The sequence below is a fragment of the Cygnus olor genome, chromosome 5, assembly GCF_009769625.2.
Source record: "Cygnus olor isolate bCygOlo1 chromosome 5, bCygOlo1.pri.v2, whole genome shotgun sequence".
Classification (NCBI taxonomy): domain Eukaryota; kingdom Metazoa; phylum Chordata; class Aves; order Anseriformes; family Anatidae; genus Cygnus; species Cygnus olor.
Genome location: NC_049173.1, coordinates 50,123,963 through 50,151,885, shown reverse-complemented (window position 1 = coordinate 50,151,885; position 27,923 = coordinate 50,123,963). Strand labels below are relative to the sequence as shown.

General features: G+C 43.9%; 1 protein-coding gene across 2 annotated transcripts in view; it reads right to left on the bottom strand.

The window, feature by feature from the left end:
* Positions 1-27,923, bottom strand: part of PRR5L (proline rich 5 like) — a 102,689-nt gene that overhangs the window by 15,408 nt on the left and 59,358 nt on the right. For both annotated transcript variants that reach the window (XM_040557258.1, XM_040557257.1), the window contains 6 exons: positions 22,879-23,158; positions 21,370-21,450; positions 17,803-17,851; positions 7,217-7,274; positions 3,943-4,034; positions 410-550 (listed from right to left, as the gene is read on the bottom strand). In XM_040557258.1, the coding sequence (XP_040413192.1) occupies positions 410-550; positions 3,943-4,034; positions 7,217-7,274; positions 17,803-17,851; positions 21,370-21,450; positions 22,879-23,048 (591 nt within the window). In that variant the 5' untranslated portion in view covers positions 23,049-23,158. The remainder of the gene's footprint in view (positions 1-409; positions 551-3,942; positions 4,035-7,216; positions 7,275-17,802; positions 17,852-21,369; positions 21,451-22,878; positions 23,159-27,923) is intronic.

Sequence of the window (27,923 nt, the reverse complement as noted above, 5' to 3'; positions counted from 1 at the left end):
TGTTACCCTTACATGACTTTGAATAAGACTCACCGGGTCATTACAAAGCTGACAAACCAAGAGAACTAGGGCACAAAGAGGCATTCGGAGAAGCTGGTAGATGACGATGTGGAAATAAGAGTTGTGGGACTGTTCCTAGCTGGGGAGACAAGGTACCAAGGAAAATGCAAACACAAAAGAGCAGAACCTGTCCCTCTCAGAAATATCCTTGCCCATTTCCAGGAAAGTTCAGGGCATTAACTATTCAAATTTAGCTCTCATTTCTATGTTTACCATTCCCAAATAAGCATACAATTTCCCATTCATTACACCCTCTGCCTTCCCCATTCTCCATTCCAAGATTTGTTTCAGCTAGGTGAGGACAAGAATCACTAGCGGAGTCAGATGAAGAAAACGAGAGGCTCCCCACCTGCAGAATCAACAGCATCTGGACAATGGAAGCTGGGAGCTTTGTCTGGACCAGAGGAAGAATTTCTTCCAACTTCACTTTTAGCAACACCAAGTCTCTGAAGCCAAGAAGAGCAATCTGACGGATAGTCAACTCCTGACCCTGAAAAACACAGTAGGCAAAAACCCAAGAGTGAGTAAAGGGCCATGGGAGCACCACACCAATACATACATGCACACAGACAGAAAGGGCCTATCCTGCCCATCGCTGCTGTGGTGAAGCTCCTCAGCTGCTCGGTGTGAGGACTTTTGGCACTCTCTGGTAGCTTCCCACTCAGTCTCTGTCCCACATAAATTCTGAAAGGAGTAACACCTCATCTGAGGTGCCACTAGATTTGGAGTGAAGCCAAACAGGGACCTGTATTTCAACAAAAGGCTGCATATTCATGAAACCCAACTGACAGCAGATCTGGTCACAAACATCTGAAGACAGATGCAGCTGGTACATTTGACAATTGGAGCTGAGAAACTGCAAAAGATTTGGCAAAGAAAGAGGCTGGTACATAACATTCCTTAGCCAAGCCTACCTCTGGTCTGTGTTGGATTCTCTTTCTGTTCAACATCTGCACTTTAGACCTTGCTGATAAGACAAAAATCCAGAATGCAGTCCACTGCAGATGTTAGGGTTTAGGCTAGAACAAAGCTAATTGGACTGCTTGTACCAACAAAATTAAAAAAAAATAAAATTAAAAAATGGACAGATAATAAAAGCAACAGATTTAATTTCCACCACAAGATGTTCTGTGGCCTTTAGCATCAACAACACAAGTGAGCAGGGTTAACAGATGAAGACGTTGTAGTTTTTCTTAGCGCACTTAGACATTGTTGGACTCCATTGGTCATTCTGGTGTTTGTCTTTCCTTCTGTAAGGCTTAACGTACATATGATTTCCTCTTGTCCCACTTAACACAGAAATTTTCCTCCCAGCCCTGCCCAGCACTTTCCAGCCTGAAGAGTTTTCCTAGTTCTCTCCAGCCTGTTAATCTGTGCCCTGAGCTCCTTTTTGGAGCCATTTTATAGTCTCCATAACACAACCATCGAGGCAAATATTTAGCTGGAAGGAATTAACACCAGTTAATCATTAATTCATAATGGGTTTAATGTCATAATTAACAGCATCATCAATATGTAAATATGACCTAAAGCAAGTGGTCTGGCAGGCAGCTTGGCCACAGTAAAAGCACTTTGCTGTTTAAACCATCGCTGCATGTTTAGAATCATCAAGGTGTAGAAAGGACCGGTTCATATCTCTAAACTGTATTTCAGCAGCTGCACACTTTATTTATATCATGCAGTTCAGTCCCATTAAGTTCGTATCCCATTTCAAAATGCAAACATCTCACTGTGCCAAACAAAACAAGACTTGCTATTCTTTTTCCACACCAGGTAGTTACATCAACAGCTGAAACTATATAAAAGTCAGTGACCTGTTTACATAGTTTCCCTCTGTACAGCAATTTAACCAACTTGGCTGCTTAAAGGTCATATTCCTGCAACAGCTCTGAGCCTCAGGTTTAAACTTAGCTGAGATAGGAAGTTACTTCTAGTTACTACCATTGGTAACAGACTCACAAGTTTGGGTGACTTACTTTCATTCTGAATGGAGAGTTGCTGGGATCACAGAAGACACAACAAAATGTTTACATTGGCGTTGGCATTTACAACAAAGGAGTCACAGGTGATGGGGAACCAACAACGCAAAGGCTTCCTCAGCTACCAGAGTAGCTCATGGAGAACTCCAACTTGGTGAAAGGGATTTGCTAGATGACCTCTTTTTACATTTGGTGATGCACCAGATAAATAGACACATACAGTTTCTTATTATTTGTAGGAAAAGGCCAACCTTGTTATCAGGGCACTGCTCTGGAATAAGAGCAATCAGGATTCAGTTTCTCGTGGCACTGGCAATTCCCTTTGTTGTAGCCTAAGGCAGCTTACTTTGAGTCAGATTCTTAGATGTATTTATTTAGGGTGTTTAAATCCATACATTTGTGTAGGACTTAGATGCTTGCAAAGCTTTAAATATGTGGCCTGTAACCTTTCAGTTCCTCATTTATAAAATAACAATACGTCCTTAACTTTACAGCTTCTATAAAATAGTTTGGATGCAGATTTTGTGACAACATAGATGCAGTAAGAAAGTTAAGATTTCAAAGAGTCTCAGCATCCCATAGTCATGGTTTCATCACCACCACCATCAAGCTACTTCCAAAAGCTGCACCAACCGTGCAGTAGTTTTTGTTCAGATTCTCATTAGAGACATTTAATAGCACCGGAGGAGATTTTTCTGTTAAGTGGAAGAATTATTAGCATCTGCAGACATCACACACAGTTAGCTCAGCTGTTTCTACAGTTCACGGATAGCTGCAGTGCGGACAAACCCCTACATAAATAGATTAGGTCACTCTATGACTGGGAGTTAGTTGCAAAAGGAGAAAAAAAATGGAGGATATTATAATTGTGCAGTCTGAGCTGCCAAACACCTACCTTTAAGCATCTGCAGCAAGGAAAGAATAAAAATAAACACAGTAAAAAGGTTAGTGTCTGTCTTTACAGAAGTCCTTTGCTCTTTTAGGAAATGCCAGCTTTAATAGGATTAGAGAAAAAGGGCAACCTTTGAGCTTTACATGCTGCCTTTCAAACAATACAAGGGGAAAATAATAATATAAACAAATAAAAAAAGGCTCCAGAAAGCACATCTCATGGAACAGGCAAAAGTCAGGAGGAGGCAGCTAGCATTTCTCAGTATGTCAGTCTACTCATGAAGTACGTTTTTGCTTCTCCTCTGATGGGACAGAAGATCAAAATAGACTGGGGAGGTATTCAGACTGCTTGTATGGAAACCCTGACCAAAGCTACAGGAAAAACTGACACAGCTCAACAATTCCAATGGAATAATCAGCTGTAAAATATCCAGTGTAAATGGGTCTTACATAAAGTTGTTCATTTGTCCTCTACCCAGAAGCTTACTTGCCCCTGTATTAAAGATTAAAAAAAAAAAAAAAGAGGCTTTTCAAAAGCCACAACTTGGATATAAGCCCTCCAAAAGTAGTTTGGACAAGTCAGACATATTGGTTTCTGTTCTAGTGTTCAGAGGAAGAAATCTAAATACAAGTTGTCAGTGTTGTCAGGTGCACCAACAGAGCTCCAGAGATTTAAAAATGGAAGAACTTACAATTGCAAATGGTCCAGAGCTTCAGTCTAGACAAAGTACAGTCCGATAATTTCGGTGTACAACCTTAGCTAAGAACAGAGAGTGGATAGACAGATGGGAATAAACTCAGCTCAGAAGGCCTGGTTGGTTTTAGCAGCCCTTCTCAGATAACTAACGTTGACTTGGGCAAACTCTGCTTCCTCCCAGATGTAGTTTAAAGGTTTTGAGGCCTGTATAGCCACCAGACAAACAGTACTGCTGAAACAGAAGTTTTGATGCGCTGTTAGGAGACACTGTAGTTATATTGCTTCACCTGAAGACTGAATTTTAATTGAGATTACCTGGACAGGGTAGAATATTGCCTGGAGTGTTGGAAGAGTCTCTGTAAAGTAGTGATCCCAAATTTCAGACAGGATATCAATGCGATCCTCACCTACACAAACAGAGATTGAGAGCAAGAAAGAGCTTTAGCAAAAGGGACACTAAAATCAAGTTGAATTTTCCCACTACTCCGCGTGTCCCCAGGTAAGAGATACAAACCCACCCTTCATGTTCCCAGTTTCTTCCCAGAAAGCAGACGTAACCCGGCAAAGCTTTGCCTTAACTGACAGAGACATCAGGCTGCAACCATGGATTGCTCTGTCACTTACTGCAAAGAGGACAGCTCTGAGCAAAACATGAGACCAGCTCCAACAAAAGTGTGAAGAATGACTTCGAGAGGGGGCTTTACCTCCTCAGCAAAGGACTGGGTAGTCTCGCTGTTCTAAATTACCAAATTAGCTAATTACTAAACTAGCAGGGGAGCATGGCTGCATGCTAACAGCTGCGTATGAAAGCCAGCATTAGCTGTCCTGCAGCAACCGAGTCAGACCATTCATAAGAGCCGACCCCTCTCCACCATCTCAGCAGCCTCAAGCACAGACACAGAAGTCATGAACTCCTGCAGGCTGTTCACCCACAGCTCTGACAAGCCACAAAGCCACCGTGCTCCTCTCAGGGCTTCTCCTCTCAAACGTGGCAATTTGGAAGGCTCCCAAGTGAAATCCACTCGTGGTTACCCCTCATGCGAATCCGACTCCAACAAACATCCCCAAACATAAGTGGATATTTAAAATGAAGGCAGACTAAGTTATGCAACTCATGACTCCCATAATAAGAATACAACTGTGGTCAAAAGCCTATTATTAACAAAAAATGCTTTACTGAACATAATAGTTTGAATAGATGTTTTAAATTATTCTCCTAGGCTTGACTTACAGAGCTCTATGTTTCTCAGCATTTAGGCCCAAAAAAACTCTGAGCTTTTTAGGGGATTTTTCCAACCCCAAAGGACAAAGTTTTGCAATGTTTTTTTCAAGTTTTATATAAAACCCCCAGAAATTTCAGGTGCAAATACAGACCCACGTTTAACAACATAAGTTTTCTGACAAAATCATTTTCCAGGATACCTTTCACAGAGCCTCAGATGGGGCTCACAAGTAGTCAGGACTCAAGGAGCAGCAAGGGAAGCAGCTGCTCAAGGCAGCTTTGGAGTCTCAGCCTCAAGCTTACATGAGGAACTGGAACACACAAAACTGCAACTCAAGGGAGCCTTATCACTATACACTAGTGTTTTCCCCATCTGGAGACCTCCACGTGGGCTTTCAGTGTGGTTGACAATGGGTCATGTTGTGTACAACACAGCCAGAGGGCAGAGGCAGCAGGGCCAGGTTCTGCAGATGTTTCCTTTCAAGCAGAGACCTCACTGACTGCAGGAGGGCTGAGAGGGAAGCATCTCTCAGACACGACACCAGCTTCAAAACTGGAGCTCCAGGCACACAAACACCTACCCAACACCCCCGTAACAGCTACCCACTGCCAGAAACTGACAACCGTAAATGAGAAAGACAACAGGAAACAGATGAATTGAATTCTTAAACTTCTCCCTCTTCTGTCTCTTCCCCATGACTGTAATGCTTTGGTATGTGGAGCTAGAAATGAAATGGCATAGATTCCTTTTCCTTCTGAAGGGAAACAGAGAATGGTTTGTTTCTTCAAGAAATCATAATCCTACAGGCATTGAAAGAGATTCTGACAGGCTGTATCAAGAAAAATTGTATTAAAATAAGAGGATGAGATTTGAAAAACAGACACAGTGAAACATTGCCATGCCCTGCAGCAGGAACATGATTCCATCATTGAGTACTGGGACGGGAGAAATTTTCCAGGAAGAGAGCACAAGCTGAGAAGCACATACAAGTTCTTGTTGCTGAGACCACAAGACCTGGAACAAGCCTACGTGTTGTGAAAGAAAGGTGACAAGAGTCATCTCCTGCAGAGATGCCAGCTTGCACAGGTAAAATGGCTCCAGTGTCACTTCAAACTGGGGGAAAAAACGAGGCATAGGAAGGGGGTTTTGCTGTCTCCCTGGGAAATCTTATCCTACCCAATCTACCTGAGCAGCTGCAAACTACTTCTGGGCTGCTCTCAGCTTATTGCAGGCTGGAACTCAATGTTCTTCATGCTAAAGCAGAAATTGGAATAATTTTATATGAATACACATAAAACAAAACCTACGATATGCTGCATGGCTCCTTTTCTGAGGAGCTGACAGCAGCAGGACAGGCACCCATGTTCATGAAAATGTACAAATCTACCTTTCTTCCCTTCATTACAGAGTCTGTGCCAAGAAGCACACACCAAGCAGGAGGCTGGCAACCGCACAGCTCCATCAAGGTCCGGTCCCACAGTGTGCTGGCCAAATGGAGAACTCACTTGATGAAGAACAGTGTGGAGGAATCCAGCACCAATAATGACACGAGATTATAAGCGTCTATTGGCATTTAATGACCCAGATACGGCAGGTTGACAATTAGCAAGGGATCTTCCCTACAGGCTACAAAACTGGGTCAAATCAGACGGCAGCCCGGTTTTGAATAAAGCCGTGCTCTGAGCAGCACTCTCTGCTTGAGCAAAGCCATTCATAACATGACTAACTCCCCCCACAGCCACCCCCGAGAGTCGCTGCTCCAAGCTGGCCTTGGTCCACAGGCTCTGTGGTAGCAAGCGTCTGTGCCCCAGTGGTTTGAACAGAACTTCATCTATGGTTGGCTTCTTTACTGAAGGATTTCATTCCCACCCAAGTGACCGTTTTTTTCTTTACATTTACACAAGGCCTGTTGGTTCAGCTCTCAAAAGCATAATGACACAGTATTGCTGTAACCAAAATCATGCTTCCAAGAGTGCAAACGGCCGGACTGCAGAGCTGCGAATCACATTGAGAAATAACAGGCAGAAGGCTCTCAGCACAGTTTTGCAACAGGATACATGTCCAGCCTAGAACTGCTTTGAGCTCAGGTTCAAATGCCACTCAGGACCCACACTCCAGCCATGGCTTCACCACGAGAGCAGATGTGGCTTCAGCCACACGGTTATTCTAACAGCCCGCCACCCATAAGCAGCACAGACTGCAGTGCAACCTGGCCCCCAAGAGGTTGTGTGACCCTCTCAGTCAGTACCAGAAAGGGCTGCAGGCATTTCAGACATGCAAATCACCTCCTCTGGCCAAACATTAAAGTGCGACTCAAAAGGGCGCTCCAAGAGCCCACTCCAAAATGGGTTTCTTTCTATACTTGCCTTCACACAGCTTAACCTTCTCCTCTATAAACAGCAAGCCTTTCGCAAGGAGCTGGTTCTGCCAAGAGAGAAGAGAGAGACATGCATTTGCCTTTTCCAAGATTTAAAATAAACATGGAAGAATGTGTGTTTTTTTCAGATGTTACCCACTTTACATGCAGTTATCCAACGATTAGTCATGCCACGGTTCTTGCTCCCAGCACCGCCACCAGACCTGGTCTCACTGTGAGTTTTGCACACTGTTTGCCAAAAGCGGGAGGAAAGACCCTGTCCTGGGTCATGGAGAGGGAGTGAAAAAAATAAAATGGTTCTTAACCTAAGAGTGCAGCCACATTAGCTACATCTCAGCCGTATGACAGAGGTGATCAAAAGGTCCAATGCTACGTTAAAGTCCCACTTTCTTCTTCCTTTCCACTAGCTCACTGCTTGCCTGCACAGTAAGCCAAATCAGCTCCCATATCTTTCTGTCTTTCCCTACCTATTCCCTTTCTATGAGGCTTTTTTTTTTCCTTTTTCTTTTTTCCTATATTGAGCAGTTGAATCATCTCAGGGTGCAGTGTCAAGCTGCAGAAGAAAGAGGCAGGAGCTACAGTCTTTCTAAACAGTCTTAACTATCAAGGATCAGACAGAACAAGATATTAATTAATTAATATCTGTAATTCTAAATATCCGATAGGCATTCAGGTCCCATTTCCCCAAATGTAAAATTGGTGCAAAAAAAACGATACCCACCTTTTTGTTCTCCCAAAAGCATGAGAAAAATCAGTTATTCTGAAATGCTTTGAGAATCCTAGAGAAAGGAGCTGCAGAAGGGTAACAAGCTATTACTGCATCCCAGAAGGTTCACTCCCACCACAGAGATCATACTGATAGAAAATAAAGCCTTTGAAAGGATTCAATATCAGGGTAACACACAATATTCAGAGGTCTCTTGCTCTCTCATGTTCATCCTCCAGCTTTTATTCTTAATGGCTAACCTGGTCAAAGTTGCACCTCTCAACCCCCTTATCAGCCTAGAAGCAAGGCACATCTGTTTTCAGTCCCCATGGACATTGCCTTTACAATATTCTGCCACAGTGCTGCAGCCTCCTGACAGTTGCCATATCACAAACCTGCCCTTGTGCTGCTGCTCTGGGCATTAGAGCTGCTTCCCATTGTAACCACGCACCAGCCTGGTTCGGTCATGATATACGCGAGCAGGTCACAGCACCAGTCAGCCCAAGCAAAGAGAGCAGCACGCCTCTGCATCCTCCCTACGACAAGAAACTACACTAAACTGGCTGAAGGGGGAAAAATAACCAAAAAAAAGAAACATTGCTCTGTGATATTCTCTGCTTGTGCTTCACTTTCCAGAACAAGCAAAAAACTTTCCACTTACAAGTCCTACTTGTTAGCATCAGGTATCATTGAAATGTGTAGAAAGTGAAGGGCTCTTCTTTAAGTAATATGTCTAATCAAAAGTCTTTTGCAAGTAGATTGAGGCTAATGGACTGAAGAGACACCCCCATACATCCTACCAGTAAGGAAACATCTCCAGATGCACTGTATTGGTTGGGAATCCCCTTATGAGAATCCAGAGTTGAGACATGACACAGGGAGGAATGACCACCCATTCTACCAGTGGTAAACTCTGTTAGTAGCAGTGATGGTTAAATACCATACAGTGCATCCAAGAGGGAAGCAGTTAATGGTCGTGCTTGTTTTAAGCTAATTTAGCCCTGCTAGCAGGAGTGCTCGTTTTTTTGGAATTCAAAACCAAAAATATTTAGAACACTCTTATTCCCAAAGTAACGTAGAATTTAGGTTCCTTTTAAATTAGTTACACAACAAAACCAGAGCACTTTAGGGTCATCACACAGGATGAAGCTGTATTTGAATTGCCCATCCAAGTCACAAGACTTTGACCTTCCCTAGCGCTGGCACAAGTGCAAAAGCAATCCTATCCATGCAGTACAGTCAAACTACTAAAAATTTCCATAGTCTCCTATCCACCAACACCAGTGATTCCAGCACAGGAATCAGAGCTGACCTGAGCAGTCCTGTCTGGCACGGGAACATGGCTAAAATTGCAATTCTGCACACAGGCGACTACATGGAGACAGGAGCCCAAAGGACTTTTGCATGCGACCTTCTGAACCTGCTCACAAATAGTGTACAAATGACTCTCATTAACCGCGGTTAAAATGCAGTGGCTGCCAACACAGCACTCTGGTAGTGCTACAGACAGGGAAGCAGCTGCTTCCAAGTCTCAGACCATGCGTGGTTTCCAGTTGAGGAGGGCAGGCTCTGGTCTCTGGTGCCACGTCCACACAGAGGTGCCCACCTGCCCAGCAGAAACTTCTGAAAATAAATAAATAAAAGCCTACTTTTCTGGACTTTCGATATCCGCAGATTGAAACTCTTTGTTTTTTTTCCCTGCAGATGCCTATTTTCTGATTTAGTCATCATCACCGAGGTGACAACGGGCTGCCAAAGGAAACTGCGGGGAGCAAGGGGAACTTGTCGGTGAGAAACGTTTCATCTAGGCAGTGGCTGGGAGCCTTGACTAAGGCTCACTCCTGGGCTGGGGTGAGCGTTAGGGTTGAGAGAAATGGAAAGCCCGAGTTCCCACCAGAGCGGGGAGCAAGGGGCTGCCAAAGGATGGGGCAAGCCGAAGAGAGAAGGCGGCTGGGAAAAGCTTGCCTCCTGGGCAGTGACACCAGCAGCAGGGGGATAAAGATGTTCACGCAGTGAAAACAATTGCAGCACTTCCAAACGTTGCACCAGCTAAAGGAAGGTAACTATTTGCAAATTTTCTCTAGCAGAAATAAGGGCTTTGGAGAGAGGCGAAAATTGTTGGGCTCTCCATTCAAACTTTAGATTGCTTTGGCAGAAATAATTGACTACGTGTCAACTACATGTGTCGGGCTCTGGACACACACACACAAAAAAAGGCCTGAGAAGACTTTCCAGGAAAAAAAGAAAAAATGTGAAAAAGGAGGGAGGAAGAAATCTGGAATGAAAAAAATTATGGGGAAAAAAGAAAAAATGAGAGCCACTTACACTGTAAATGTTTTTCTGCCTGAATGATAAGGTAATGCTTGGAGTGATATTGCATTTTAATTCTTCCAAATGCTTTCTGTTTATTAATAAAATATTTCAAGCCTTTATTTTCCAACCTATAGCTCCAGGTAATTACAGATCTTATATACTGCAGGGAAAATTTACAGTTAGTCTTTAATAATGTGGCATTTTAAACTATTACATGATAAAACGGTATATATAAGTATATATGAGGATGTCACGCTTATTTTCCTGTGTGCGTCTCGAGAAATATGAATGCCTTCTCTATCTGCACTAGAACATTAGGTTTCAATTTACATACTCTTTCTGAGCACTGTAGACACAGTTTTCCAGCTACTTTGGTCATAAGTTTGCGTTACTGATGCTTTCTACTTTCAGAGTCATTTTTGTGTTTTACAGCTCTGCCAGCAGATACATCTGTATACCTTCAGGGGCAGCACAGTTTTATCAACTAAAAACAGATATATTAATCATTATCCCGATGCAAGGAATTTATAATGGTTTTAATAAAAATCTCTCTCATTTTTTCCATGTGCTAAATGGGTTGCATAATCTCATTCTTAGGGTTTCTAAGAAAAAGTTGAGTTCCACAGCATACAGTTACTGCAGATGTTTCATCCTCTCACATTTTCCCTTTTCCTATGGAAGAGGGAAACTTTAAAAAAAAAAATCAACTACAAAAAAAAAATCATTTCCCTTCTCCCCATCTGAAAATTTTCTGGAAATGTTATTTCTTTGTCTTTTCTATTGAAGTCACAGGCTTAAAAATGGATTCAGTCCAAATACTACCCCCTTGAATCAAGCAAGACAGGTTTTTTCATGAAGAAATCCTACACGGTTTGCTGACTAATCAATACAATTCAATAAATGCAGCCACAGTGGAGGCCTGCACCAGACTTGCCTAGGTTACGTGCCTCATTACTGCTTTATCCCCAGTTGCCAGAGGCAATATAGGGGCACAGAGCCGAGAGGAAGAATAAATGCTACATTTACAAGCAGGACCAGGTTAAGACGTGTACCATGCAAGCTTGAAGGATGCATTTATCTGAAAAAGTTCAGCTGCCACCTCCCGTCTCTATGCAATTACGGGCTAACTAGGCAGTTATTCCCTCCCTTCCCAAATCAGCTTTCCCTGGCTCCCCACCGCGAAGCCCCGGCCCTGCTGTGTGCTCATTCCGGGTGCCGCAGACCCGCCGCTGCTCCCGCTGCAGCACCTGCCCTGCAAAGCAAAGCCCCGAGATGACCCTCGCAAGGAAGCGCAGCTGCTGATACATTTGGAGAGAGGTGTTCTGCAGCTGGTAAAAGTGAACTGGTGAAATCGTACAGGTTGAAAGCCGCCTGTTTTCACGAAGTGCAGAAAACCACAATAGCTGTTTCAGGTCCACCGCTCATAAATGTGGCTAAAACAAAGCCTTTATGCAGAGCCAGCAGGATCTGTTCTGGGCAGCGGTCCTGCCACTAGCGTGCCTTGCTCTGCTGCGGGCGGTGTACTCGAGCAGAAGGTGGTCAACAGCAGCCGAGTAGGTTTTGACAAGAGCTCCACAGAAAACATCAAGGAAGCTTAACCTGTCACAGGAGATGTCACATCTTCTCTGAGCACCGTGACTAGCAGCCTTAGCGAGGCAAAACAGAATTCTCCCAAATCAACAAAATATTACTATTTCCCAATAAGCCACCACGCTTGGGGGGAAAAAGGTTTACCTGGACACCCGTTTAATTATAGACAAATTTTATTTTCCTTTCAGCTCTCCAAGCTGAAGATGGCCGGTATGACTTTTAAAAGCCACATTAATATTAACAAATTAATACTAATTCATTGATCAGAAACAAAAGCTTAGAACACAAGTACGCTGGTCCAGAGCAAACTCAAAATAATTGACCTAATTTTGCTGGTTGGAAAAAAAAAAAAAAAAGGTTTATAATCTAAACATTTCATCATTTCTGAAATGCAAACTCCCTCTTTGAACCAACTGGGGCTATGTAATCTACCGTTAAACTACACTTCTAGAGGCTCTACAGGCACACTGCCACTCTTTCTTGGATGCTCTGGCATTAATTTGAGAAAAAAGCATAATCCAAACATATTTACCTGATATTTTCTAACCAGTTATTGCCAGTAGCTCACAAGCACATACCTAGTTTTTTTACAGTGTTTAAGAAAAGCAAACCTCTGTGAGCTGCAGAATTTCATACCTGAAGCATGCCCTATTTGTTCTTTCTAAAAAGAGGCGAAAATGATGATAGAAACAGGGAGGTCATTTTGATCCTCCATAGAGAACAAATTGTAAGAGAAAAATGATATAATGTCCTAAAAAACACTATAGAGATAGCCGTGCTCAAAATACAGATTGAAAGAGAAATCCCACGTAAAAAGAGAAAGTGAAGCAGAGGGAGTAAGAAGGAGAGCAGACCAGGCAGACGAGTGGGCAGCGCTGCTGCAACCTAGACCACAATGTCTCTGCTCTGGCAGCGGCTACAGGAAAATCCCATGCCCGTGCCCACGCAGCTGGGGTGCCACAAGCATGGCTCTGCACGGAGCCCCGCTGCGGGACAGCCCTGTGTGCAGCCCCGCAGGAAGTTTCGTATGAAACACCCAATGAATCATGCACGTCCACGGAGCAGAGGTGCACGAGGCCTGAAGGCAGGTGCATCTCCTACCAGTGCCACCCAGGATCAGGTCTTCTGCTGGGCTCACGGTAAGGGGACGAGCTGCTAAGAGAGCTGGACAGTCGCTACGGAGCCTCTGGAGCTGCTCCATGCGAGTTCCGTCCTAGAAAGCGCCAGGCGAAGCAGAAGCAATTAGCAGACCTGCCTGAACAGGGGTTCCCAGCCAGCGAGCAGAGAGAGACAATAGCAAAGAGCAGCTTGACCCAACAGCCCCTTGCAGGCGCACGGCTGAGCTCCGCAAACCGCGCCAGGCTGAAGGTCCCTCCTTCCTTCGCGCAGGGGCTCCAGCCGCCGGCGCTCGCCGGACAAACACCGAGCAGCCACAGTCACTTCAACACCCGCACAACTTTCCTCACCTTACCGTGAAACGGGCAGAAATAGGAGCCTGGCGCCAGGAAGAGAAATGTCACGCATGCCAGCTTTCTGTTTGACTGGGCAAGAAAGAGGGACACACGATGTTTGCTGCTGCTAGCACGACTTTAAAAAGCAGGCTTTCAAGGGAGAAAAAGCATCAAGAGCTATCCGCCGGGCTAGAGTCCTGCGAAGGGATGCAGCAGGGGGTTAAGAAGGGGCCACCCGGCACAGGAGCCAGAGGAGCTCCTTGCTGACTGCCCAGCCAGCTGCACTTCTAACAGTGCTAAGGCAGGGGACAGAAAATCGATTTTGGCTCGGGTCAGGGCTTGTGCCGTGGCTGTTGCCGCTTGCTTTTGCAGTTATCCGCTCTGATCTTGTTATTCTGACTTTGACACCCCAGTGACATGAGTCTTGTACACTGTGGTTAATATGGTTTTGCATGTAAACAGAAAGCCAGGCCTAACTCTGAGTCAAGACTTCTTGCCTCCTGGGGCCCTCCACTGCAACAGGCTGGAAATTATGTAATAGCTTCACTTCTGTTTCTGAGATGCCAAAGCTCTCATTGAAGCAAATGAGCAAACACATCCAACTTGCCTTCTTCAGCTGCCCGCTCTGCCAACGGATCGTCAGGCTCCTGGCCCACACGTGCAGCCCCTGGCAAGGACGGGGTCCCTCTGCTTCGGGGGGAGACAGCTTGGAGTTAACGTGCACAAACCAGGCAGTTCTGCTAAAGCAGTTAGCTGTGAAATGGCTAACATTTCCATTTTCCTCTGTGAGTTTCAAGATTAACAAGCCCCAGAGAGTGAAAAGAAACAGTTGATCCTCTCCAAAGGTGCTGGTTCAGGCTGCGTGCAGAATCAGGAAGACAACGCATCAATTTACCAACGCTCGCTGATTTTATATGTCAGAAATCTTCTTCGCAACCACGAGGGTCAGACAGGAGGAAAACGAAGGGAGCCTACCTGAAAAATCTTACAGCTGCCCCAGAGAAGTCCCAGTCCCCAGTACACCACGTTCCTCCAAATCCCAGCCACTTACCACGGGACTCCTCCCTGCTGCGGCTCAGCTTACTGACCCGCCAGCCAGCTAACCCAGCCGTGGGAGCAGATGGTGCCCTGCTGGGTTACTGAGCAGGGCAGAGAGAGGAGAGGGTGCGAAGTGCCCCTTGGCAGCAGCAGGAAACCATTGCATCAGGACATGGGCAAATGCAGTACTGGAAAGCCTGGAGCATGGGAGCACTGTGTTAAGGCAGATCTGCAACAAATACCGAGTGTGCTGAGCCCCAGCTATCTGGCATTTACACTCAGACTCTGATCCAAGGATATGGCTTGTATATCTAACAGAGTTGCTAAAGCAGCAGATTTATAAACACAAATCTCCTTGAGAAGGAAACATCTGAGTTTCCACCAGAACCCTTGTAGGAATTACATTTCTCTTTCAAATACAAACCAGACTCTGGTACAATGAAGGTTTGGTCACAGAGAACAACTTCTTAAACCCCAGCAGATTCCTAAACATTCCTTTAGCAACTTCAGGAGCTAAAAATCGGTAATTTCCACGAGCACTGGTGAAAATGGCTTGTGAGCAATCAGTTCAAATTGATCCCCAAAGCAGTTCGTCTCACTAAAAAAACCCTTTGCTCCATTTTAGTCTTAAATATCAATGGTTAGGAAAAGAAACAAAAAAGTGTTCGTATGGGTATAAAACATACATTATGTAAGAGCCAGGACTCTAAAACAATGGAAAATGCGTTGTACAAAAATGAGCTTAGTGGCTTCCATTACAAGTGCTGTGGCATAAGAAATAGAAAATATTTAAGTCGTTTTGTTGTATCCAAATATTACATGATCCAATTAGATGTTCGAATTGCTGCTAGAATATTTAAAACTGCCTGGTTACACATGAGAGCAGATCTTTCAGGGTTCATTTCAACCTAAGAGAAGAGTAAATTTGGATCTCAGGACAGTTTCTCGACAGGCTTTAAGAGACGTAGGAGGAAGTTCCTGCCAAAAGATGCATTTCACTCCTCTCCCCACCCTGGTCACCTGCTCCCATCACCTCCCTCATGTCAGAGGGAGCCAAAATGAGGTAGCTGACCCAACAGAAAAAAAATATATATTTCCTTTTTTTCCCCCTTTTCCTTTGTTTTCAGCCAAATAAACAGGCTGATTCAACTCTGCTCATTTGGTGGTGCAATATATCTTTAAATCAGCTGGCATCAACAGTGAAACAGAATCCACAGACAAATGAAATAGTTTTGTCAGCTCTTCTTTAGCACATGAATAGTCTTTCTCCATTCCACAGCCCTAGGATTTTTAGTAAAGGCATTCAGGAGGGAATGGTAACTTTTACCACTGGCACATGCTCTCAGTCTAGAATCAGAAATATGCCTGCATCTTAGCTCAGAGTGGGGAAAAAAGCTCGTTTCCTACAATAGCCTTTATCTTACATTGTTTGTCTCATGTCTTGCCAGTACTGAGAGTTTTGCTTCAGGCTAAGTCAGATGGATGCCAAGTTACTTCTTTTAAAGTTGAGTTAAAAAAATCCCCCCAAAAATAAATTTTAGTCCCAGTGACTTCAGTGGGAGAACAGCAGCTGCAGCTGAACTACTACATATAGGCTGAGGTATTTCAAGAAGTGTGAGCAGATAGACTGACAGAAAAACAAATTCAGAACAGACTGCAGCCAAACCCTTGCACTGCAAGCTCTCTAAGGCAAAGGCCACTGCAACAGCGTAGTGCTGAGTACATACATTGTGATTGTGGCTTTCCAATGAAGTAATACAGCCCTGCCATTGGGGCGAAAGAGCACTTTTTTTACTCCTGCTTTTGCAGGAAACAGTGCTGGTGATAAGCTCCTTCTCCCAGGACAAGCTCAGGTGCCTTCTGCTTGCTAAGAGCAACACAAAGCAGGTCCAGCAGCGTGGCCCTCAGCAGCAAGCAGTCTCTTCAGTCCTTAGCTCTACAACTAAGAGATCTGAGGAGCATCAGTTAACGCCACTGGCTCTGGCATGATCAGAACAGGCTGGAGATCTATAAGCTGAAGGAAGAGAACAACTCATCCAAACCCCAGCGCTCAGAGCCGTCCAGTCCCCAGGCATCCTGGGCCCGTCTTGCACAGCAACACAATGCAGCTGCATCTGGTCAGTGCTGGAAGCCACCCAGGCCTTCTCCAGTATGCACTGAATCTTCAAAACCAGATAACAGTCGTGCGTCAGCACCTTGCATCCCTCAGGAACATGCACGGCCCTGTGCTCTGCTCAGTCTTAAAGACGCACAAAGCTGTCTCTGGAAATTTTCTGCTTATTCCAGACCTCCACGCCTTGCCTAACACCACAGTACCTCAGTGCCTGATGAAGCATTTTCAGATTTCAAGTTGCCACGTATATTTAGGTGCAAAATTTCAAACGTATTCAAGCTTGCTGGAGCAGCAGCAGCTTTCCACTTCAGCCTGCTGTACTATAGGCTTGTACCACGGGCTCACCACCTTTCTGCTGCGCTCCCATTCTAGGAAATGTCCCACCAGAAACTGCCTCTTTCCAGTAAATGACTTGTGCAGATAGGGCCTAAAGAAGCGAAACATAACTACCCCCAGGGCAGGAGTTTGCTTCTCACTTGACAGCGCAGTGTGGGGGGATTTTTTTAAATCAAGTAATCTAATACTGATAGGAAACAACACAAGTCTTTTTTTTCCCCTTTCTAAACTATTGGCACGCTACACAGCGGTGTCAGCCACTTCAGAAAGTACTGAAATTCTCTCTCTCTTACTCAAAGGGAATAAAACTGACACAAAAATCCCTCTTGTTTTCAGAAGCCTCCTTCTTCTTTTTTTTAAATCAACTGAACAACTTGCAATACTGAAAGCCATCAGCATTCTCTCAAAATCATCTTACACACGCTTTCATGTGGTTGCACGTGAACTTCTGTCTATCTGGACAGTATCAGGAAAAGGCAATAACAGATTTGTGATCGATTAGGTCTTCCCTCATCCTTCATCTTTTGCTTTTTCATAGATTGCGTTTATATTTATAGGACTAAAAGGCAAACAGTAACCAGGTTGATTTCCTGCTGATAGGGACTTCCTTCCGTGCCCCCCCCCCCCCCCAAAACAGAAAGCCGTTATCTGTTCTCTTCCCCTTTCCTGGCCCATGTTTCAGAAAATCTACTCCAGAATTCTCTACACTATAGAAATAGAGTATAAGAAACTAGGAATAGGCATCCCATCCTTAAAAAAAAAATAAGCGAATTCCTTCTTGACCGTGGCAGGCTGTTAGCAACCTTTCTTTAGTGCAAAGGAAGATTATTCCTAATTTAGCATATGCACCCATAAATACAGTTAACCTCAGGGCTATATGGTCCATGTTAAAAAGATTCAGGACCTCCAGGACCTTCTGCAGAAAAACAGAAATGAAACTTGTAGGCTACATGCTTGTAATAAGGAGTTCTGTATGCCAAAAAGCTGAAGAGACCAAATCTTAAAGCAAGTAAATCGTGTAATACTACCTGAAAGTAATCGGTGATGAAGGATCCCAGTTCACTCTTCAGCAGCCGTCTGTAGACAGAAGGAACACATCCATGAAGTAACAGCCATTGCTGGTCGTTTCTAACAGGTATATCCCCGCTTTACTACCAGTCGTACCAAAGACACATGAATATATATGAATGTGTCATTTTGGCCACATTTAGATTTCTTTTACATCTAAGTATATATTCTACTAATGCTTACAAAAGCTGTTGTAAAATTATGAAGGAATGAAATCGTGTCCCTGAAGTCTTCTATTTATAAGCCACGCATTTAGAACAAGCAAAAAAAAAACCACTGACACCCCCAAATCCACAAAAGGCTGGGATGATAACTTCAAGTTTTCATTTAGTTTGAAATTCATCATTTCTTCTGGTTTTTCCTTTAAACAAAGCAACCTTTCGTTTTATTGAAAATAGCATATCTCCCCAATGTAATACTTCCTTTTCTCTTGGAAGTAGAAGGTGGGCGGATAAGGAGAGGAGCAACAAAGTAAACAATGCAAGCAGAAGCTGCGGCTTCCCCATGACTACTGCGTTAAAAAATATTTTTTAAGAAAGGCACAATTTTCAAGAAAAGAGTTCTAGAAATTTAACAAAATCTGTTTTATGTACATGCAAGCAGAAGGCGCTCCTAACAAGTATTTCTGATTAAAAACTGTGGGATTTTAAATCAGTCTATGATAAACGTTTTTAGTTCCTATATATATTTATAGCTCAAAATTCTGCTATGAAAAACAGGTTTGTTTTAAATCAGAAGAAGCATTAAAAAAAAACTCACAAAGTTCAGAGCATATCAACTTTCAGCTTTCAGTAACTGTGATGGTAAATTTTGCAGCAGTAAATTCTGCCTAAAATTTAAAAGGTGCTCAACATTTCCCTCTGTAAAACATTGCGTTTTCTGCTGGTTTAGGAGTTTCACTTTTCACCAAAGAATTACCAAGAGTGCTCAAAAACAGTATTTGAGTCAGGGACCATCCAGTTCTTGGGCTGGGATCTTACTAACAAACTACAGCTCTTTTTTCTAACCTTTTGTGAAAGTAGCTGCTGACACTGACCTTCCTCCTCAAACATTTTGCAAAACTTCTTTATTATTCAGATGTAAACACACCTCTACTCTTTCTCTCTCAGATCAGTTACATTCACCCCACCCATCCTAAAGCACATTTCTATCTCTATGAGATGGATAAACCAGATAAATCTTTGAGGGCCTGTTTGTGAGACTCTCTTCTACTGGCTTCAGCAGACTCCTGAGGGCTTTTGATCAGCTAATTCACAGACCCTGGCAGGACTTTGGCTCCCTCAGGTAGATCATCTGCACCTGCAACCAGAGGCTTGTGCTCCAGAGAGAACCTGGGGGAGTCTCCCCGTAACCATGGCAAGGTCACCCCTTCGTTCCTGAAATCCCACATCCTGACGGCATTTCTGACATTTCCTCTTGCTGTCACAACTAGCTTTCAGAGCAGTGGAGAAAAAAAAAGAAAAAAAAAGTATCCAGTGAGATGCTATCAAATCACAGCAAGATAAAAACTTTGTGGCAGCGATCCAAAGCAAAATGTTACCACCTGCTTGTCTCTGGGCCTGTCATTATGACTTTAAAACTCTCCTGTGCTCCACTATCAAGCAATTAAGCACTGTGCAGAGTCTGTGACTACTGAAGTAGTGCATTTGCTAACTTCCACTAATGATCTGAGTAGAGGAATACAAAGGAGGAAGACGCAGCAGCTCAATCTAATGGCACAAAAGAGCAGGCTGACAGGTTTGGCTCCTTGCCCAGTGTCAGGCTAGCAGCTCGCCTTGCACGCCCAGCACCGACATTTTGTTGGGAGTTATATCAAGAACCACAGGTGTGAAGCTGCAGATGTGCACACAAACATGCATGCAGATGCACGTCCTTTCCTCCTTAGTGTGGGACTAATAAGCTACTTGGATGTTTATGCAGCCTATTTAGAGAATGACATTTTGAGACGTAAGCAGTGCTCAGAGCACCTGTAGGAACATCAATCATGTATTTCAAGGTGAGTGCTTCCAAGTGCAGCCTGTGAATGCCTGTGTGTGGAAAACCCAATTTCCCATCCCACCACCAGAAGTGCTCGCAAAGCACACACATTTCACAAAGAACTTCCTGCTCTTCACCCAGCTCTTGACAGTGCAGACTGACTTCAGTGACCGACACAGACACAGCAAGGTCCAACCACAGGGACCAAGCCCAGCCAACGAGCTATTTCTCTCCGGCATACCTCCTCCCCACGAGGCTGGGAAGGAGCACCTGCTTGCACCAGGGTGGGAAAGCAGGCTGCAGCCACCGCAGCGGGCAGCAGCCTGGGAGACGAGCCACAAAACCCAAAGCCAGTCCCCATGTCTGCCAGTGGGCTGTGGGTTAGGGTGTTTCCAAAGCCTTACGACATTTGTTTTTCCTTTCACATACAGAAATCTTCATCCCATGGAGAATTTAGACTGCTGCAAGTACTTAAATCTAACTTGAGGACTTCTGCTTTGAACACACTTAAATACTGCTAAGTAAGGGCACAAGACACTGCCCTCACTCAGCTGTCAAAAGGAATTTTGGAAAGCTTTCACCTTTGGGACCAGGTCAAGTAGGACAGAGTCTCATGCCCTGCAAGCTGCATTTATGTTGAAATTAGGGAAAGGGGTAGTTTTCTGCTGAGTAAGTGCTTGGCCCTGATAGACACTTAAACTTTAACTTGGCACACAGCTAAAATGCAATAGGGATAGGGCAAGCATACAAACGTGGAAGTTGAGACCTATATGACAACATTCATGATGGATGAGTATGGATATAGTGGGAAAGAGACAGGAAGGACGGACTACACTCATGACCTCTGTCAATATTCCTCTGAGCACCACTTGGAACCAGCACAAGAATAGATTGCTCTTTATCTGCTCTATAATCCTGTCTATTGCTAAGTAAAGTTTCCAAACAATCAGAATGAAACCACAGATAACCATGAGAGCTGCCTAAAATAAAAAATGATACTTTTATCGTCAGTGTTAGAAACTGCTTGTTAGAATTCTAGTTTTTTAATCTTTAGGGTTCGTATTTTCAGGTCTTGCTCTGCAATCATCATATGAAGATTAAGCTTTTATATGAAATGCTGTGTTTTACTTTCTTTTTAAATGCTCCATGGTTCTGAGAAATTTGGCTTTAGAGAAAAAAAAAAAAAAAACTTGCTACTACCATTATGAATGTCCTGATAAAAATATGGGGGAAAAAAAACGACGGAACAGGAAAACTCCCTAGGAAGGGACAAGACCCTTCTAATCCAAGTCAATACATACCCTCTACTTGTCAAAGCTACGCATCCACATAAGCCAGAGAAACATCACCCAAAAGCCCCATGCTGTTCACACCACCCAATGGCAAAAATGAGGGAAGATAGCTCAAAACTCTCAAGCTGTGCCTAACTTTGCTCCCACCCCATTCCTCCCAGCAATGTCCTCTAACTACAGTTCTGTAGGAAACAAAACCAAGCAAATACTGAACAAGCAGCAACAAAAATCCATTTTCCATACATTTCAGCAACCTACCTGATATTTTCATTGAGGGTGTAAAGTTCATTGTTCTGCAAGCCTCCCCCTTTGAACACATTTATCACTGCTGTTTGAACGCTGCCAAAAAAGAAATGAGACAGTACAAGATCCATAAATAATAGCCGCCAGTATGATTTAACACAGAGAGCAACGTGAGCTAGCCGCCAAAAGCTGAGTGGTTATAACGAGGTGGAGAGGTTAATTGCACTTAAATACTTCCACTTTTTCTCCCCTGGAAATCATCGCTCTTATTTACCTACATCTCTCACGGAAGACAGAGCAGAACCAACCTTAAACTGTGCCTAGAGTAAGCAAGGGAAAGTCATTATAAGGACACCATTCACAAAGAACATGTTCACACAAAACATATCTTCAAAATGAACATTTAGGAGATCTCTGCTAGGTGCCACAGGCTAGTGGCTATGAGAAGACATAGATTTTTGGCAATATTTGCCAAGCACATCACATTGCATTATCCAGCAATGCTGGCAGGACTAGCTGAGCCACAGGCACCCGGCCTGCAGCATTTGGCAGGATCCTGGCTGTGCTGAGGCACATTCTGCAGCCAGCATCACTTCAGTCAGACACAATTTTAAGCCCTGCTAATGCTTGTAAGGTGTGGCAACAGCTGTTGGAGGATCTTCTAACTAATACTTCTCTGATCGGTGCAAAGGAAGTGATGAAGTGACAGTATACAGGACGGCTTGCCAGGTCTAAAAGCTTGCCACACCCAACAAGAGGAGGTGTCATTCTCTTGATAGGCCTTTCCTTTTGTGAGCAAGTTATGGCACTTGTACACTTCACTGACCTCAGGTCACCAACTATGTGGTGCTTTTGCTGGGCTTCTTCTGTGCAACATTATTAAGCTGAGTTAGGTCAGCAAGAGAAAGGGCTCTGCGGAGCACAGAGCTGCTGCAAAGTAGCAGAGGGAAAGGTGAGAACATCCACCTTTGGTAACAGCAGGCCATTAGATCAGCTCAGGACATCTTACGCTTCACCCTACACATCATTTCTCCAGTGGCCATTGCTGCGTGACATGCACTGCAGAAAGGACTGGACTGTCGGTATGAAATGCTGGTAGAAGTAGAAGCCACAAGCTTAGTACCTGCCCGGAAGAACTGGACCATAATAAAAGCTTCATAATATGCAAGTAAATTCCTGCTTTGCATTAAGAAACTGACCTCTGTTACATTAATAACAATGTGTTCGCCTAAAAGGTAATGAAAAAAAAAGGAACTGTTAACACAGAGCAATTCTGTTTTACTTCAAGACAATACCTCCAAAAAACACTGGCCAAAACCAAGGCTGGCTAAAAGCTACTACTAACTTGTCACCTCCACAGAGGTTTTAAATGCTGTCAAAGCTTGGGCATGCCAGAAACTCATGCATGCTTATAAACAAATAAGCTTGGCCATAAATGTTCTGAAGTACAAAGACCAGCCACGCACAGTCACTATGGAGGGGCTGCTGCACAGAGGGGGCTTGTCCTGAGCGGGTGCTGCTCACCTGTTCCACGCCGAGTTGGAGCTGAGCTGCAGAGCCTGCCGGGCTGCCTGGAAACGTGGCAGGTCACTGAGGACTGGGGAGCTCATGAAGCGAGGCCGTGGCCTTCTGAAAGAACCCATCTTGTGGAACTGGAGAGCAAAGGATGGAGCTATGGTGAACCCTCCAGTCATAGGGTCAGGTGGAGTGGAGCAGGGCTGTCAGAAAGTCTCTCCTCTTGAAGGTCCAAGTGTGAATCTCACTGGCATCAACAAGTCGTCAAATCCAAGGACTCAGCCTGCAACTAAAGCAAAGAATCAGCCTCAGACTAGCAGTTCTCCACCACATCAGGTTGTGACATGGACTTGCACTGCAAGAATTGAAGCAGTCCTGCAAAGTGAAGAGAAAGGAAAAGAGCAAGACAGAAAAGGGAGGAGTGAAAATATCCTAACAGCAGACTTGGGCAAATCTTCAGGAGCTCTTCAACAGCAGCTCCCTTTCCCATCTTGCCCCTTAAAGAACAACCCAACACAGCCAGCCAGAAAAACAAGCGTGGTCTCTCTTCCCACTTCTATTAGCAGAGGTGCCTAAACTCTTCAGCCAGAGGCACTTTACAAATACCTTTAAATACAATCAGCCATTTGGCCAGTATAAAACTAGAGAAACTGGAGAAAAAGAAATCTATGTCATCAGAAAGAAGAAAGGGACAAAAGATGAACGACAGAAGAAAAGATGAAAAGACAAACACTATGGTTTTTGAGAATGGTTGTGCAAGGGAATAAAACCCACTCATTATCAGTCCTTTACCAAAAGATACCGCAAGGAGCTTCTGTGAAAGAGGTCTGACAACCAGATATTTTGAGGGTAAGCAGGACTGTTTTGTTTGTTCAGTTCTCTATAAAACGAGAAGTAGTTGCTGGCCAAATACGAAATACCCGTACTTTCCCCTCTGATCATCATCTCCATATAGATGAATACGTAGCCCCAAGTAAACCACAGAAACAGAATAAGTTAGAATGAACTTGGATAAAAACCACACAAGAACTCTGGCAAAGCTTCTGCACTTCAAAATCTTCCCACTTCAGACGAATACAAGCAGTAGATGCAGCTGGCAGTTTGAAGAATGAAGATGTGGGAGAAAAGAGAGAGACAGAAAAAGAAAAAAAGTTGTGTAACTGAACTGCACATGGAAGATGTAAAGCAAAATCTTTTCTTTTCCACTACATCTTCAGCACAGGGGGGAAAAGAGATACGATCAGCTAAAGGCATGTTGTGTATCTGCATAGTGCTTCTAATTTAGCTAGTGCTCAGCTTCAGAATTTTTTTTTGCACTCCACAAACTGTAATTAACCGTTTTACATGTAAAAGAACAGCTTTCTTCCCACGTGGCCAGGCCAGCCCCATGTTGTGCTGAGCTCACCTCACCACCCCTGCCTCCACATCGCCTCGTTGGTTCTGATCACCCGCTGTGAAGCCCGAGCAAGCCCTCAGCCCGGCCACGGCCACCACAGGCCCCACCGCCAGGGATGTTACAGGAGAAAACAGAGAGCAAACGCCTCACTTGTTAGGCACTGGAACGTGAGGTACTGTTGTTCTTGGTACTATTCAAGAAATAAATACACTTGTTATCCCCCACAAGCTGACTACGGTTTGGGTAGATGTTTAGACAACTCTTTGCTGTCTCACAAGATGACAAAGCCCAGACAGACTTTCATGAAGAAAACGGAGCCCTGACAGGTGTTGCTTGAAAGGGCAGCAAGCTGCAGACTTGGTGGCTGCTCTCTTCCAATTAGAAAAACAAACAACAGCAACAACAAACCCACCATAACGTTTACAGACTACGAACAAATATAAAATAATACAACTAAATCAGCACTGCCTTCTGTGTGAATTTTGAAATAATACCCAGTTCATTTCACATTGCCTACACATTTTCAATCTGCTAGCAATGTCTCTATTGCCAATTCTAACCACATCAGAAATTGTCAGAGGAAAAAAGCTACAGCACCTTGGAGACCCGAGGGCAGACTTCTCTCATAACTCACCAAGAGGTGACTGGGAGGCACAGAGTCACTGTAAGGGATGCTTCTGTTGCAAAACAAGTAATCGTGCCAGTATTTGTCATCTTGAAGTCCCAAAGGTGACAGTGTGAAGAGCTGAAAGAGTGGCAGCTGACTTCTCCCAGCAGTGCAGTAAAATTTCTATTTCAATCATTTTTTATACAGGGAAAACAGCATATATATTTTCAGAGCTGTATAGTAAGATATTTGTTACTTTAGACCAGGCATAGACATTTAGCAGGGCTAGAAAGCAGTGGTTAAGATGCCTGTGTTAGCCCTCAATCCTCCTCTCACTACTCCAGAGGCTGTAACTGCATACAAGCACCCTTATCCCCGGCAATGAAAGCATTTTATAAAGCTGCCTTTCTATTAATTTCAGTTAGACTAAGTTGCAAGGTTGCAAGTTTAAATTCAGAAGTGTAAAACAGGAGAAGAGACTTCGTGCCTAAACATACAGATATTTACATTCTGCACAGGAAATTCTTTGGCACATCTGTGCAGAGGTGAAACAATGCCATCACGAAGGTCTCTCCTGAGCTTGGTCTATGGATTTACGAGACTGACTCCACAACAGCAAAACACGGGGCCCCCCGACAAATTTCCTGAACACTTCTTACCAAGGGAACGTGCTTGCCTCTGCTCACGGAAACATACACGTTGTTTTCCTTAACCTCTGCTAAAGTCACCCGGACAGATAATAACAAGCTCTTGTCTGTGAGGAGCAGATAAGACGTCCCTCTTCCCCATTTTTCTCCCAGCCTCGCAGTCTGCAATCCCGTGTTACTGTCAAGTCAGCTTTATTTCAGTTTCTCATCAGGAATTTAAGAAAAAATCTTCAGCATTAGGCCAGATCCAAAGTCTGAATTTAATTTCTTCAGGATTCAAAGATACAAATCTGTCTTACCTAAAATGGCAACTGTCAGATAGCAGGCATAGTAAACTGTTCCTCTGGATGCCAGCTAGCCAAATGGTATCCAAATATAAATGACAGTCCTGTTACCAGAACTGAAATGCCAAGGTCTGTGAGAAGAACTGTCCTCTCCCCATGCCCAGAGCCTGCTTGAACTATTTTCAGAACTTCCTAAAGCCAGAGGTAAGAGAGTGCTTACTAGAAAACAGACTTTTGGCACAACGTTTGCATTTTGCAGGCATCTGAACATACAACAAGGCCCCCGAACCAGACCCCAACCTCAAGTAGTTTCTCTGCAATCGCTGCAGAAGTACTCCATCGCCCGCCCACACTTCCATCAGACCAGATTTTCCTTTCTCAGCAACTAGTTTCCACTCAAAGTATTCCCAAGAACAAGGCACCCTTGTAAATGCTGCTTCATTTTTGCAGGGAAGTTCCATTAGCAGTTTGTTGGTAACGTCCGTGTTGTGCATTCAATAGTTTGTTGGTTTTTTTCTTCCTTTTTGCTGAGAGAAAACTTGCCTTGTGGCAAGTGAAGCATTCATGCAGGTTAGCATTAAGCTTTTGTGGTATTTGGGCTATTTCATCTAGTGGGAATGAACACTATTGGGCAAAGTGCTAAGTACATCAAGGAAAAATTGTCCTCTCCAGTTTGCCCTGAAAACTCTCAAAGAATTATGCAAAAATATTCAGAAACGGTTATTGTTCTCCTAGAGGCCTTCAGTCCAAACTCCCTCACATCTCCTCTTCCCAAGATTAAAGTGGTTTAGAAGATTATAAAATAAAACCTGCATCTAATAATCACAGTCCTACTATTTATCTACCACAGAACTAGAAAAAGCTTTAGGGATGCAATTACTAAAGAAGAAAAAGAGAGAAGGGAGACACCAGGATCACTTCCACTGTGAGAAAGGAGACACCAGGATGTCAGTTGTTGTAGCCACCAAGCAGCACTACCTCTCACCACTGATTATAAAAGGCACAAAAACCTGGAGACAAAAGTGCAGCGACTGTGTAAGAGACACAGCCGTACCAAGATAATCTCTCACTGCCACATGCCCCAGCTGCTGGGGCAGCACTTCAGGTGGCATCAGGGCATTTCAGACTGCTTGCCAGCTGATAAAGGATTCCCCACTCTCCTCCTCTCATTCAATGATCCTGAAAGTCTTTTTTGGCAAGGAGCTTGTCGTAAGTCAGAGAAAGATGTATTGCTCTTCCTTCTCTTCCAGCTGTCCTACCCCTGGTCTCTTTTTCACTTATCTGTGATTGTCAGCTCAAAACTCAGCTATCAAAACCCACTAGACCTCTAACAAGGCAAATGTCAACTGTGTAAAACCCAGGTCTTGGAGTGAGCAAATAACTCAGAGCTGGATGTCAGTGTTCAAAACTGAGGGAGAGAGCAGGACTATGAGGCAATCTGACAACGATGTAATTTTATCCACTTTTAATTCATCACATCTGAGTAAACACTTTGAGAATTAATTTGAATCTTTCAATAGAGGAATCAAACAAGGAGACAAACCTTTTTCCAACACACACACTCACACAGATAGATATAGACATATATAAAAACATTAGTCATCAAACTAGGAATTTTTGTAATTTGTTTCCTGCTAGCCATGAAAACAAACAGAGAAATCATTTTAAAAAGGTTTAATGAAAAGACTTTTTCCTTCCAACAGACCAAAACACCAGTGTCTGTCTGGAGGAAAAGCAAGATCAGGCAATACACCTAGTTCTCTCTCTAAACAAAAAAAAGTATAACCCAAAGAATAGGTTGGCAGCGCTTCCTCCAAATTATGAATCTTCTTGGTAATCCTGGGCCAAAGAACCAAAAGCCCCTGGTAACCAAGACTTAACAAAGGAACAGGCCATTTTAAATTTACTTTGATGCCTTCTCTGCAGTTCTTAGAGCAACAGCCGCTAATGGAAGTGATGGAACAGCAAGAACTACAACTCTTTTTCTTCTTAGAGGGTAACTTGCACCAATGCTACTTCACATTCACACCAAAAAGCCACAGGTCTAAACCAGATGGCAAGGGAGGGAAGGGGAGAGGGGGGAAAACACAGGATGCTCTATTCATCCAAAGAAGCATTTC